We start from the raw sequence: 15,025 nt of genomic DNA, 5'->3' as shown, positions 1-15,025 counted from the left end.
TGAGTTATATCACAGTGACAGCATCTATTCATGTTATCATGAACTTCTGGTTGCTCTCGCTGTAGGCACATATCAGTGTGTTTACTCACTGAACATGAATCTTGTTGAGTGTTTGTCATTTATTGTTGCAGCTCTTGTTTGAGATTGACTTATTACTGTTGTCGACTTATTCAGTCAGAAAGCTCCCTCACCAGCTCATCAACTAACAACGGGCTCAGACTGTCTGATAACTTTTTGATATGTTTCTGTTGGTAACCTCTTGCTCCTCTTCGACTCCTCCTCTCATCCAAATACGGTAAACTCTGGCTCTTAAGACCTTAACAATAGAAAACTGGAAACTTGAAAACATAGTCAGGGCATATTAATGTGATGTTGTGATTTTTTCAGATTTGATGTTTTTTCACATGATGTTGTGTTAATGTGTAAATAAGTAATGTTGTGTTATATTACGTCATGTGTTGTCTTGTATTTTGTTGTGTTGTTGTTAGATTTTTTTCAGATATTATGTTTCTATATTATATTGTGTTTATGTGTTATGTGGTGTTATTCATGTCATGTGTTGTCTTGTATTTTGTTGTGTTGTTGTTAGATTTTTTTCAGATATTATGTTTCTATATTATATTGTGTTTATGTGTTATGGGATGTTATTCATGTCATGTGTTGTCTTGTATGTGATTTGTTTTGTTTTGTTGTGTCTTGTTGTGTCTTGTTGTGTCTTTGTGTGTTGTGTTGTGATGTGTTGTCTTGTTTGTGTTTTGTTTTGTTGTGTCTTGTTGTGTCTTTGTGTGTTGTGTTGTGATGTGTTGTCTTGTTTGTGTTTTGTTTTGTTGTGTCTTGTTGTGTCTTGTTGTGTCTTTGTGTGTTGTGTTGTGATGTGTTGTCTTGTTTGTGTTTTGTTTTGTTGTGCAGTGTTGTGTCTTGTTGTGTCTTTGTGTGTTGTGTTGTGATGTGTTGTCTTGTTTGTGTTTTGTTTTGTTGTGCAGTGTTGTGTCTTGTTGTGTCTTGTTGTGTCTTTGTGTGTTCTGTTGTAATGTGTTGTCTTGTTGTGTTTTGTTTTGTTGTGCAGTGTTGTGTCTTGTTTGTGTTTTGTTTTGTTGTGCAGTGTTGTGTCTTGTTTGTGTTTTGTTTTGTTGTGCAGTGTTGTGTCTTGTTGTGTCTTTGTGTGTTGTGTTGTGATGTGTTGTCTTGTTTGTGTCTTGTTTTGTTGTGCAGTGTTGTGTCTTGTTGTGTCTTTGTGTGTTACGTTGTGTTGTGTTGTGATGTGTTGTCTTGTTTGTGTTTTGTTTTGTTGTGTCTTGTTGTGTCTTGTTGTGTCTTGTTGTGTCTTTGTGTGTTGTGTTGTGTTGTTATGTGTTGTCTTGTCATGTGATCTGATCTGATGTGATGTGTTGTCTTGTTTGTGTTTTGTTTTGTTGTGCAGTGTTGTGTCTTGTTGTGTCTTGTTGTGTCTTTGTGTGTTACGTTGTGTTGTGTTGTTATGTGTTGTCTTGTTGTGTTTTGTTTTGTTGTGCAGTGTTGTGTCTTGTTGTGTCTTTGTGTGTTGTGTTGTGTTGTGATGTGTTGTCTTGTTTGTGTTTTGTTTTGTTGTGCAGTGTTGTGTCTTGTTGTGTCTTTGTGTGTTACGTTGTGTTGTGTTGTGATGTGTTGTCTTGTTGTGTTTTGTTTTGTTGTGCAGTGTTGTGTCTTGTTGTGTCTTTGTGTGTTGTGTTGTGTTGTGATGTGTTGTCTTGTCATGTGATCTGATCTGATGTGATGTGATGATTAATGATGTCACATAATATCAGGTCATGTGATGTGAGCTACATTTTGTTTCATCAAAATGAACTTTTTGGTTCATTGAATGTCCCAGCGTCTCTTTGATTCATTCCCTCAGCGGACAGGTGGGATCTTAAAAAGGTGAGTTTGATTCCTACACAATGTTTGTTTTCAGCATGGGATCCTTTTTGATTTTTTTTTTTGATTTTTTTTCTTTAGGAACAGGAGGTGAAATCTAAAGAAGAGCTGTGAACAACAGAACAGAGGAGACAGGAAGCAGCACAGAGGACACAGACAGGATGAGGCTGAATGAACAGACCGACAACGAGAGAGAAGAAGAAAAGATGAGAGACAAGTGTCAATGGTAACTTCATGAAAACAGCTCTGAATATATAAGAAAACATGGCTCACTTTGAGGAACATTTCTCTGACATTAGATGAACTTCATTTGATTTGTGATGTATGTCCACTAAACCATTTTATTGTTTGTTTGTTTCAGCTGAGACCTCAAAGCAAACAGAGGAGTCCATTTAAAGAGGAGACGGACGAGTTTGGAGACAACAAGAGGTCGGCACAACATTTAGAATCAGCTGCAAAAACAGAGTTTGCAAATCAAATCTGAATAAATATAGATCCATGAATAATCTCTTCTGTCAACTGTTGGTATTTTCTCTTTATTTTGATGTAGGGGTCATTTATATATCCTTAATAATATCACCTTGTTAAGGAAAAAAACAGGTTTTCTCAAAAATGTTGAATATCCTGACTCTGAATTATTTAATTTGAAGTTTATGTTTTGCTGCTGTTATCATACCCAATATGATGCAATCCTGAAATCCAACAGAGGAGTTGATCAAATTTCCAATTTCAAGTACATATTTGACAAAATATCTGTTGAAAGACATTTATATTTTCTTTTGGAGAAAGATCCACAGTGGAGAGTAATTGTGTCTGTATTGTGTCAAACGATATCAAAACATGGAAGAAAGAAGAAACTCTTTCCAGTGTTACAACCCGGCTCTGAGGCTGCAACAAAAACAGGAGTCGAAGACGAGCTCTACCAAAATAACACCACATTTATTTACAATGATCAAATGTGAGAACAAGGTGAGAGAGAGAGCGTCTGTCCTGAGAAGAGGATTATATGGATGAGGACTACACCGGGCCAAGGTGCAGCTCATTCCCTGATTACGACCCCGCCTTGACCTGAACCTGTAACAGAGAACAAACCAGCAGCACGGTGTGGAGGGCTCGTCACAGCAGACATTTATTTTGTCTTTCAGCACTGCTCCTTCAATACAACATTTTGAATAATGACAATTCATTTGAGCTATTGTAAAAATGTTCTCCATGTAATGAGAAATCCCTGCACTTTAATTACCAAGGTGTTATACAAATGATCTTTGACTTGATGAAAGTTGACATTTCTCCAGGATAATGTTTCACAAACCGTTTCAAATCAAACTGAGACCTGAGAACTTTTCATATAGCATATAACACACTTAAAGACACAGGTCGTTTATAACATCCTTAAATCCATCTTTGGATCCAATGCAGTGAAACAAAGTGTTTTAAATGACATGTTGAGAATATTTGCTGCAAAAAAAAAAAGGTCTATTCAATCTTCAGGAACTCTTTTTAACAACAAAGTCAAAGAAATGATTACTGGTGTATTTATCCTGGTTTCTTTCCAACACACACAAAGATGTTCTTTGTGTTCAAAACAAATAAACTTCTGTAACAAATATCCCCTAGCTCTAATTTACAAGAAAAAGATTGTACAAGTCCAGGACATTACAGACCAATTGCATTAAAATGTGCAAAATAATGGAGAAAATGACCAATTACATGTTTACATGGCAAATAAAGGATACATGTCTAAATGTGATTTAAGGAGAGGATCCAGCTTAATGTTTGGAACATGATATTAGGAAAGTGCATGTAAGCAGTAGATTGAAACTAGGACACAATAGGAAATAGACAATGGGAAAACATAACATAAAGAAAGTTCAAATTAAGAGATAAAAAGTCATGTTGGCCAAATGAGAAAGGCCAAAGTCAAAATGGTGTGATAAAAAAAGTAATTGAGATAGAAAGTCAGATTTACATCAAAATGTCACAAGTCATAATGTAAGACAACAACCATCATGTAAAAAAAGTCCATCGCATGTCTATGACAGTGTCACAATATTAACTCACTACGGGGAAACATTTTCATCTTAAACAGGGTCCTGTGTTTTGTGGATATATGCTGAATTTTCAAAAATATTTACCCTTTATAGATGATGGTTATTATAAAGTGTTACCGATGTTTTAAGATGATGATGAAAATCATATTGGTTTTGAGGTTAATACTTTTTTTGAAGGTAAGAGTATCTTTCTGTAAATGTTGTTAATCTGCGGTGAAGGCGTACCTGCGTCTTCAGTGAGAATAAGATTTAGTTTGATTAGTCATGCCAGTCCTGACCGGCAGGGGGAGCCCTCGGATTTAGACCGATTGAAACCCGTTTCAGGCCCTATATGATTCAGACGAAGAAGAGGAAGGAGGAAACATTTCCAGGTCGACGGTAATCCAAGCAGAGGCTCTCAGGGCTACTCGATTTTTTCCAGAAACATCTGTAACTCGAGAGGACTTGCAAGAATTTAATCCAACACAAATTGACGAGACAAGATGACGACCACCATCAGCACTCAGCGGGGACAGGTACACTACGGGTTGAACTTACTGTTGTCATGACGATCACAGGGAGACAGCACTGCGGAACTAGCTCAACTTTATAAACATCTCTGACAGTTCACACACTCTGTGCGTTAAACATCAATATATAACACACACAGGGACACCGACATTACCATAGAGAGATTTAAGTTGTGTTAACGTTATATAAGGGGGAAACCTCCGGGATTAATGACCCGCTGCAGCAGTTCATGTCTTAAACAGACATGTAAACAGTTAGCTTAGAAATAACTATACTAAAGATAACACTTGGGTGTGTAGGATGATTCAAATACTGCCACTTTAAACACCTTTTACATTTGTATTTTGGGCATTTGTCGTTTTCTTTCTATGGGAGGTTTCAGAAGACAGGAAATGGGAAAAGAGTGACCTGCACCAAGTGGATATTTAACGATGTTACTGTTCAAAGTATGTTTCAGTCGTATGAGGAAGTGGGTTTCTTAACGAAGGCTCTTTTGTGTAGTTTCTCATTACAGACATATCTGGTGAGAATATTTGACATTTTAATAAAAGATAAACAAAAGGCTCATTCGTTAGGACCACTTTCAACATTTTTTTTAAACGGCAACAATTGACGCGTTCCGGCTGAAAGACACCAGTTAATCTGGTCACTCTTTAACCCGTAACACCGGGAGTCGAACCCGCTGTTGAAGTCACCTGTGATTCTCTAGCTGGCAGATGATAATAATAATAATAATAATAATAATAATACATTGTTTTTTATAGCGCTTTTCTAAGAACTCAAAGACACTTTGACAAAATCTAAAACCATAAAACAAAACAAAAAACGATGAGGACAGTACAATGAAGAAGTAATGTGGGGGGGGGGGAGTTAGTGGTTGTAGGCAGTGATGAAGAGGTGAGTTTTGAGGGATTTCTTGTAGGAAGTGAGTGTGGGGGGAGTCTCTGATGTTTTTAGGGAGAGAGTTCCAGAGGGTGGGAGAGGCAATGGAGAAAGCCCTGTCCCCCCAGGACCGAAGGTTTGTCCTGCAGGGGGGGGGACAGGAGGTTTGCATCTGCAGACCTGAGAGTGCAGGTGGGAGTGTGTCGGTGGAGGAGGTGAGACAGGTAGGGGGGAGCCAGGTTGTGAAGGGCTTTGAAGGTGATGATGAGGAGTTTGAAGTGGATACGCTGGGGGATGGGGAGTCAGTGGAGGTCATGAAGAACAGGGTGATGTGGTCTAGGGGATGGGGAGTCAGTGGAGGTCATGAAGAACAGGGTGATGTGGTCTAGGGGATGGGGAGTCAGTGGAGGTCATGAAGAACAGGGTGATGTGGTCTAGGGGATGGGGAGTCAGTGGAGGTCATGAAGAACAGGGTGATGTGGTCTAGGGGATGGGGAGCCAGTGGAGGTCATGAAGAACGGGGTGATGTGGTCTCTGGTGCGGGAGTGTGTGAGGAGACGGGCTGCAGAGTTCTGAATGTATTGGAGTTTCTTGAGTGAGTGTGATGTTTGGCAGATGTTTGGCAGGCACGGCTTTTGAGTTCTGCATGTGTCATCAAAATGTCTTTACATTTCCTACTTCACCGCTCGCTTCCTGTTTCCTAAGAATTAATCAGTGCCCTCAGAGACATTATTGTTACAGTCTGCTGAGTCACCAAGCTCACTGTAAAGAGATGAATTTTAGTAAAGAAGGAATAGGTGACTTTGCTGATGCCTGTTTAAAACGTTGCCAATGGTGGTGACTTGTTAACAAACATATGTTTCTACACTATTGATCTCCAAGATCATGAAAACTTTAACAACACATTGACCAAACGTACAGTACACTGATGCATTTAATCAAACATGAGCAGGTACCAATTGTGTCACAAGTTAACACAGCTGTATTTTCAAGCTGTGTATTTTAAGCCATAGACAGTAAATATTAATATTAAGCACATGCCTCAGACTGAATGCGTCTGTTTTATACTGTGTCTGTGAGCATTAGCCTGTGCACTATCCGTTCTTGTTTACTAAACATCCAATATTCAAGAGTTTTTATTGAAAAGCGGTTAGTCTGAGAGCAGGTGTGGACAAGATCATTCAGAGCATCTATGGCCTTGATGCTGTTGATCACCTGTACATTAGATGCAACAGAAGGAAACTGTTGGCAGTATCATCACTTTGCCTGTTGAGTAGATTTCTCTAAAAGCACTTTCAATGTACATGAAGGATTTTCAAAAATCTTCCTCACTTTCATGATGGTCTCAAAGTATTTCACTCAAGTGGCTCAGTTGGTAGAGTCGTCGTCTCTCTGCAAGGTCGAGGGTTTGATCCCCAGCTCCTGCAGCAACATGTCCAATGTGTCCGTGGGAAAGACACTTAATCCTGAATTGCTCCCACTGCTTCGTCGTTGGTATGAATGCGTGTCAATGGGATTAGTTACTTCTGATGGTCTCACTACGTGTGTGTGAGTGAGTGTGTATGTGTGACATGCGGTGTAAAAGCTTTGAGTAGTCTGTAGACTAGAAAAGTGCTATATATCAAGTCCATTTACCATCTGTTTATTATCTTATCAGGCTACATTAATCCCTTATTTATATACCAATAATAAATCATTTACTAAATGTATGAACTGAGCACATGTAGACAAAAGTAAAATTATGTTATCCATTGGTATTTGAAAATATATTAAAAAGAGTACTTTTTGTCGTGGATTGTTATTTTTCTTTGAATTACGCACTGAGCTGTATTATTTTTGATTACAATATGTGTCTCCATCAATGTATGTCAATGAGTTTTCTGCTGCTTAGTTGTCTGCTCCATCCTTAAATTGTCAGTCTTTATCTTTTGAATGTATGTTTGTGTATTCAGGTGTATATTGGTGAGCTTCCCCAGGACTTCCTGCGGATCACTCCGACCCAGCAGCAGCAGCAGGTCCAGATGGACGCTCAGGCAGCCCGGCAGCTGCAGTATGGAGGCTCTATGGGCACGGTGGGGCGACTCAGCATCACTGTGGTCCAGGTAAACACATATTTGCTTAGCTGTAAAGTCTCATTTAATGACATCTACTATAGGCGGGGCCTATGTTATGAGCACGGGAAGAACCCTATTGGATCTTCCAGACCAAAGTAATTTGAATTTTATAGGGGGCATCATTAATGAAAACTTCCAGGTCAGCATGTATAAAGTAATGCATGCTGACTTATTACGAGCTACAGCCTTTTGGATACTTACATTTTTTCAAATTGCATGTATTTTTTTGCTTTAGCCAGTCTACCTTGAACTGTTTGTGTTTAGAAAAGAATGTCACAAGGGAAAGTTGTTCAAATGGAGAGTTTTTCTTTGACTGGGCAGTGTGCTAAAATCAGGCTTAGCAGTGTTTTGAAACCTGGTGTTACTTCAGAAACAAGAAGGTGTTGTAACTCAGTCTCCAGTCTGCTTGTGTGTTTGCTAAGAGTCTGGACCTTAACACATCTACATTCAAATAATCAGTTATGATCACAGAGTGACCTAGTGGTAACATTCAGATTAACGCTGTGTGCACCCGAGCAGAGCTGTTCTAAGGGTCAAATTATAGACTACCACTCTATTGTAAGGAGCAAGAATAGAAAAAGTGAATCACTTTAAAATAATCACAACAAACTTTAAAGAAAAGAAGAATAAAAGAATAAGTTAAAAACTATGGAACGATCTGCCTCAGCATGTTACACAGGCCTCTTCTCTGCCTGTTTTTAAATCTCTTCTTAAGACCCATCTCTTTTCCCTAATCTTTGACACACAGTAAGACGTCAACTTATTTATTTATTTGTTTTCTTTTTTGCGTGCCTATTCATTTGACTTATGTTTTATGTCTTTTAACTTGATTCTGTATTTCACATTTTACTTTTATCTCGTGAGCTGGTATGTATTTCATTTGTTCTTCTGTACAGCACTTTGGTTAACTGTGGTTGTTTTAAAGTGCTCAACAAATAAAGTATCTATCTATCGAAACTAAATCTACTGAAATGAACTTCAAAAAGCAGATCTTTATTGCCTAACATAAGTTTTTCTAAACAGGCCAAGCTGGCTAAAAACTACGGTATGACCCGGATGGACCCGTACTGTAGAGTCCGACTCGGCTATGCAGTCTACGAGACACCAACTGCTCACAATGGTGCCAAGAACCCGCGATGGAACAAGGTGATCCAGTGCACTGTGCCTCCAGGGGTGGACTCCTTCTACCTGGAGATCTTTGATGAGGTGAGGAGGAGTCAAGTGGACTGCTGCAGCTCCTTCTGGGATATGCAGTTCAAGCTTTAATCTGCAGTCTGTTTGTGTTTCCAGAGAGCGTTCTCCATGGACGACAGGATAGCATGGACTCATGTCACCATCCCAGAGGGCCTGAGAGATGGAAGCGTCGTGGATGAGTGGTTCAGCCTCAGCGGCCGGCAGGGGGACGACAAGGAGGGCATGATCAACCTGGTCATGTCTTTTGCTGTGAGTAAACTGCAGACACCTCCAAAAGCAGCATGTACTGTCTGAAGACTATTGAAGAGATGCTCCACACATTATATTTTTGGGGGAAGAAGGAAAAGAAAAAATCTGTTTAACAGCAGACACCTCAGCTGGATGTGGAGATGTTGAGTGGAAGTCAAGTGACGTTTATTATTACAAGGATAGGATAGGATAGGATAGGATAATACTTTATTGATCCCCAGAGGGGAAATTCGGGCGTTACAGCAGCACAGACAAGAAGCTCGAAAATACAAAATACACATTAAGCAGAATAAATAAAAATAAAATAAAAATAAAAATAAAAATAAGAATAAAATATAAAAAAAAAAAAAACAAAAAAAAAAAAACAAGTGGTATATACAAGTACAAAATGAATGAATGAATGAATGAATGAAGTTAGCAGGGGGGAATTGAGAATTGAGACAGTATTTAGAGAATGACAAGATAAAGTGACTGTGATTAAAGTGACTCTGTGTGATAAATAGCAGCAAGATGCAGAGTGCAGTTATATAATATAATGTAGTATAATATAGTGCAGTATGAACAATATAGTGTAGTATAATGAAGTGTTATATAATACAGACTAGTATAATAATATAATAAAATATATAGAATGTACAGTATATATATATATATATGGATGCTAAGTAATAATAATAATAATAATAATAATAATAATAATACAATGATAATAGTGAAGCAGGCCATGGGGGTAGTGTTCATGAACAGATGGTAGATTTCAGGGGTAGATTTCATGAAAGTCTTAATACCTCATCTGCTCTTCCTGTTTTTTGTTTATTATTGAAAGTCCGATCACATTTACTGACTAATGTGAACACATACTAAAGTTATTTTTTGAGATATGAGATATCATGAATTATGAGAGGACAGAAGGACATTCTTTCTTATTAGGATGACGCTGTTCAGTGAGTTGGGATGAGGGGTGTCTTCACTGGGCAAAAGTACCTGTAGTATCACATGAGTCAATGGCTGTTTCTGATGACAAGCTTTGGGAATTTCTGGATGGTGGACCGGGCTGACCACTGGTTCAAACGAGGAGCAAGGAATCATTGACTAAGAGTTAAGCTCTTAATCTTGAATCTGTGTCTTTGTCAGTCCTTACCAGCAGGAATGATGACTCAGCCTGTTGTCCTGATGCCCTCTGTGTACCAGCAAGGAGTAGGATATGTGCCCATTGCAGGTGAGACACACACACACTCACTCACTCACACACACACTGAGAGGGCACAACCTTCTATAAGAAGAAATAATGAAATATATTAAAAATATCAGTGTGATAATGCAGATTGCAAGTTGAATACTTTGAGCCTCGTTAACCAAGAGGAAGAAATCTGTTCTTTAAAAAAGCCACTTGTGCTGTTTACATGAAGATTCTGACATTCTCAGTCTCCCCTGTGCCTTCTGATTATGGTTGAGATGCTGAAGCAGGAAAGTTCAACAATTTTATTTGAAATGTGTGGAGGAAGTGCTCCTTATTTTAATTTTTTTCAACTTATTTTTGTATTTCAATTTTTGGTACAGAAGAAAGAAATAGCATAAAAACAACAAAAAAAACGACAACAACAAAGAAAAAAACACACACATACAAGAGACCCTGTGCTAGGTAAGGTTAAAGGAAGTGATCCTTATTTTGAAAATAATACATTTGTTTTCTGAATTTTTCTCAGCTCCATAAGGTAAAAAAAGACATTGAGATTCCTTAATCAGTTTGCATCCGATCTGATTGTACCAAAAGGGAAAGGAAAGATTCACACCCCTAACTCCCAGTGGTTTAAAAAAAAAAAAAAAAATGTATATAGGAAAAGCATTCTTCACACATTAGTAATTACACATAATAGCAAAAATAATTGCAAGACTCCTCCCTCAAACTTTCAAACATTGGAGCACTTTCTTTGCAGAAAGAGGGGGGTACGATGCTCGCAGTATATTTAACAATTTAGCTCTTCCAAAGATTTTTTCATATTCAAGTAGCATGGCATTAATTAAATTGAACTTATTTACAAAAGAACACAGGAAGCTTTCACCTTGGAGGGGTAGAGAAAGAAAAATAAGAAAATGAAATACAGAGCAGGTTAACGGATGAAAGAAAATGACAAAAATTAGGAAATAACACCCATGTACTCCAATAATCCCAGTGGTTTTTAAGGTTCATTCAGTGGTAAGAGACTGACACTGGTGCTGAAGGGTTTATTAAAGGTAGAAGCATCCTTTTACCCTGTCCTCTCTACACGTTTGCAGTGAAAACAGGCTGCCACATGTATAAAACATATATAAGAATACTATCACAGTGATGTGTTTTTCATGTTTATTTATAAATCTTTTATCCGCTACAATAAAAGCTGAACTTATGTGTCGCTAGGAGTGCCTGCAGTCTACAACCAGGGTATGGTACCCATGGGAATGCCAGCAGCCATGCCAGCTGTTGGAGTCCAGGGACCAGTGTGCAGCGAGGAGGACCTGAAGGCCCTTCAGGACATGTTCCCAAACCTCGATAAGGAGGTGGTCCGCACTGTGCTGGACGCACAGCAGGGCAACAAGGACGCTGCCATCAACTCTCTGCTGCAGATGGCTGAGGAGCTCTAAACGCAGAACACAAGCTTGTAGCAGACACACTTAGTGACTCATGCACATGCACACACACACACACACACACACACACACACACACACACACACACACACACAAACAAATGCACGTATGGAGCTTGGTTGTCTCAGATGACACACAGCTGTTTGTCAGACTGACACTGGACCCTGAAAGCAACAAATGTGTTCACTCTTGGTGTTTAGAGGCTGTTATCCAAGGCCCTGTTTCCACCTGGCAGTAACATGTGTCCTGCTGGCCTTATTAGTACAGAGGTCCAAATGTGTTAGAATCATTCTCCACCTTCCCCACACGTACCACATATCATTTTCATGATATATACAATTTAAAATGACATCAATTCATTGGAGAATATATGATGCAGAGTCACAGTAGACAGTGAATATGGATACAAAAATCTGTTTGTTCATGGTGTCTAATGTTTCTTTATAGTTGAGTGGGTTATAAGTGAAGTGTACAGATGACACTGCAGTCTCTGTTGGCTGAGAGGTTGATAGATCTGCATTTAAACCATGAAACAACTGTATCCTCACTGGTCATGCTTAATATGTTTCATTGAGCAGATAATATATTATTTAAAAGAAACAACCACATGCCAAGAGTAACATAAGGAATAATTCAACGTTAAAGGTGTGTTCAGACCAAAAGTGAATTCATTCTATGTATTATGCAGATTTGCATAGTTTCTGTCGTTCATGTACACTTAACACTTTGTTTTTTTTTTCAACTCAATCTTGAAATTAGTGTTAGCTAAGCTGTATCTTCAAAGACTATAAGCTCGGACGTTTTCCCTGACATCCTACATGACAGCTTTAGAAATTGTCAATCAAAACTCCAATCAAAAACAGAAAAACATCCTAAAGGTTGTTTGCTCCTCTCATTTGCAGGCAGAACTAAAAAGCTGGAATTTCTTTCTTTAGAAATCTGCGTCATGATGTAGTTATGTTGGCATTCTTTTAACCTGTTAATTGTAATGAAATCACATTATTTTGGGTTCATTTCAGCCGACCTGAGACTTGTTGATACATTGAAACTGTCACTCAGTGGAAACAAATAGACGGGCCGTCTACAGGAAAAACAGAACGCTGGTAGTTGGTGTCTCTCAGAGAAATCTTGGTACTGATCCTGACTAACAGGAAACTGGAAACGGGTCGGCCCCAAGTAGCTGGAAGCAGCAGGAAAGTGCATCCAGACACAGGAGGAGGGAAACTCTAGGGCAGAACACACATTGTTTGGTTAAATATATAGAGTGGGGTTGTGTTGAAACAATCAAATATTCACAAATGATTCCAAATTTGCTTCCCTTTGGTCTGAACCAGCCAGAAATAGACGACAATGGTTCATTCACTGACAATGGTTGTCATGGTTACGGGGACTAAGCAGTCTTATAATGCGGCTCTGGACAAAATGTATGTAAACATGTTGCATTCTTTCAATGTGCCCTTAATGTGTCTTGGGTGTGTTTAAACTCCTCCTTAAATCTGTCTTATGATGAACAGGTGTAAACGGGGCCTAGGCTAAAAAATATTGCAGATGTTTGTGAAAAATTCTTTTGTCTTGGCAAAATCACTAACATTGTTATCAGCAACATATTGAGTTTGCAAGAGTGTCACTTCTGGGTTCTGTAAATGTTACCTGACCAAATCATATAGGATTCCACATGATCCTTCACTGTTTCCATAGCAACCTTACCTAAAGTCAGGATTTGATTGTCACTGGATGAGTCATGTTCATTCCATGTTCTTTTCACCTGGATGTTGTTTTTAATAATATGTGGAGTTCCTGCAGTGAGCTGCTCACCAGCTGCACAATGTTTTGTGATCTTACATCAGATCAATTTAAATGGATGCACTAAATAATTTAGAATGATTTAATTTGACAGAGCAACACTTGAGGCAATCAGGCTTGGAATAAGTATCCCCCCAACAACATAAAGAGTCAATATTCAGAGATGTAAAATATCACTGCAAAGTTTTAAGGTAAACCAATGTTTCACTAATGAAATTGGGATGTGAAATTTGTGATTTTCAGTAACATCTGTGGAGTCACTGTCTGCAAACCTGAAACAGTTGGTTGAAGTTGCAAAGAATACAGCTGACACATCTGGAGTTTCTGCTCCTGCACAGATGTCTGACCTCTTCTGTGAGACGTGCTTTGGATGTTCATGGCCCCCAGAGATGTGCTTTGTGAGATTTTGATGACAGCGTTTCTCTACTCTAGCACCATCAACAGCACTGGTCAGGTATTGCAGTGTGGACCAGGCGTGCTGATTGAAGCAGAGCTCTAACATGTTTAGCTTGAGTTTTTGTTGTGCTTAAAGTTTTCCCTTGGCGTCTGTAAATGAACAGGACGTTTTTGTTGTAAATCTGTCTGCCAAAGGTTTCATCTAAGAAGCACTGTATGTTGTGACTTAAACTTCAAAACGTACTTTGTTGAAATTATTTGATCTAAGTTATTTAAATATTCTCTCTTGTGATTCTTTATGCCATTTTAAGAGCTGCATTTGAATAAATGTCCAGGAGCTAAATCCACAAACATTGTGAGAAGCCTCTCTCTCTCTCTCTCTCTCTCTCTCTCTCTCTCTCTTTCTCTCTCTCTGAGAGCTAATTTAGCTTAAAAAAAAACAAGGAGTCCTAGTTTAGGAGTGATTTAAGAACATTCTCAGCGACTTAGTGAGTCGGCATGGCTGCCCCCGTTTGCTTCATAGGTATGACATATTTTTCCAAAGCTTTGATTGGTTGATAAAAAAAAAAAAAATGCTCTCTCAGTGATAATGAAATCAATCTGCCTTATCGTAGAATTGTTTCATAACTTCATTAATTGACCTTGTAATGAATCATTTTAAATGTTTGATAAAGCGTGCACTCGTGTGCAGTATCCTCTTCACAGGCTGGGAGTTATTTAAATGTAATACTTAATATAATTGATATCAATATGATTGACAGTCACTGATGCTGCCAAATATCTTCATGTTTTGTCTTCTTCTTTTGCTTCATCTTCATTTATTCCGGTGATATTGTGTTATGTGGGTTGTCTCTAACAAGATCTACCACAAACGTGATCCTTCATTATCCAATCTGTAGTGTTTAATGAACTCATTGTCATTCAGTGATTTTTTCCTCCTCTGCTTGAGAAACTCTTAAAAGTCCTCTTCACTACGCCCCACAGTTTTTCACCTTTAGACCTCTCTTATGGGCTCAGATGATTTGTGAATAACTTTCATCTTAATCAGGATCTCGTCTATGAAAACGTCCTGATTCTGAAGAATGTTCTCAGATTTCACAAGGAGCAACTCTCATGAATCCAGCCCAAGGCATGTAGGTCAAGGTCTTCAAGGTGATTCTCAGTTTTTTTAACTTTTAAAGTTATTTATTGTAACTTTAAAAAAAAGGAATTTCAAAGCTGGAAGCCAAAAAACAAAACAACGACAAACAAACATACAGAAACAATACAAGACAATTGGTTCTTTAGTTTTTAAGACAATGTCCA

The 15,025-nt window shown here is 38.4% G+C and overlaps 1 protein-coding gene and 1 long non-coding RNA gene across 2 annotated transcripts; both read left to right on the top strand.

Moving 5' to 3' along the window:
* Positions 1-1,627: 1,627 nt before the first annotated feature.
* LOC132978262 (uncharacterized) lies at positions 1,628-2,403 on the top strand. The gene is made up of 3 exons (XR_009673882.1): positions 1,628-1,896; positions 1,975-2,119; positions 2,255-2,403. It is a non-coding gene; the product is annotated as an uncharacterized LOC132978262 (long non-coding RNA).
* A 1,888-nt stretch (positions 2,404-4,291) lies between these two features.
* tollip (toll interacting protein) lies at positions 4,292-13,417 on the top strand. Its single transcript, XM_061043327.1, has 6 exons — positions 4,292-4,459; positions 7,289-7,438; positions 8,474-8,656; positions 8,741-8,893; positions 10,028-10,112; positions 11,292-13,417. Exons 1-6 carry the CDS (start codon positions 4,427-4,429, stop codon positions 11,513-11,515), a joined length of 828 nt encoding a protein of 275 aa, XP_060899310.1. The 5' UTR covers positions 4,292-4,426; the 3' UTR covers positions 11,516-13,417.
* Positions 13,418-15,025: the final 1,608 nt, after the last annotated feature.

Source organism: Labrus mixtus, chromosome 1, assembly GCF_963584025.1.
Source record: "Labrus mixtus chromosome 1, fLabMix1.1, whole genome shotgun sequence".
Lineage (NCBI taxonomy): Eukaryota > Metazoa > Chordata > Actinopteri > Labriformes > Labridae > Labrus > Labrus mixtus.
The sequence above is the reverse complement of the archived record's forward strand: the minus strand, read 5'-3'. Positions and strand labels throughout refer to the sequence as shown.

What these genes read in the sequence shown, in the direction of transcription:
- tollip (XM_061043327.1), top strand. Translation starts at nt 4,427, where the DNA reads ATGACGACCACCATCAGCACTCAGCGGGGACAG. An exon ending in TCAGCACTCAGCGGGGACAG is followed by an intron (nt 4,460 to 7,288) that starts GTACACTACGGG and finishes TTGTGTATTCAG; the next exon opens with GTGTATATTGGTGAGCTTCC. An exon ending in ACCTGGTCATGTCTTTTGCT is followed by an intron (nt 8,894 to 10,027) that starts GTGAGTAAACTG and finishes TGTCTTTGTCAG; the next exon opens with TCCTTACCAGCAGGAATGAT.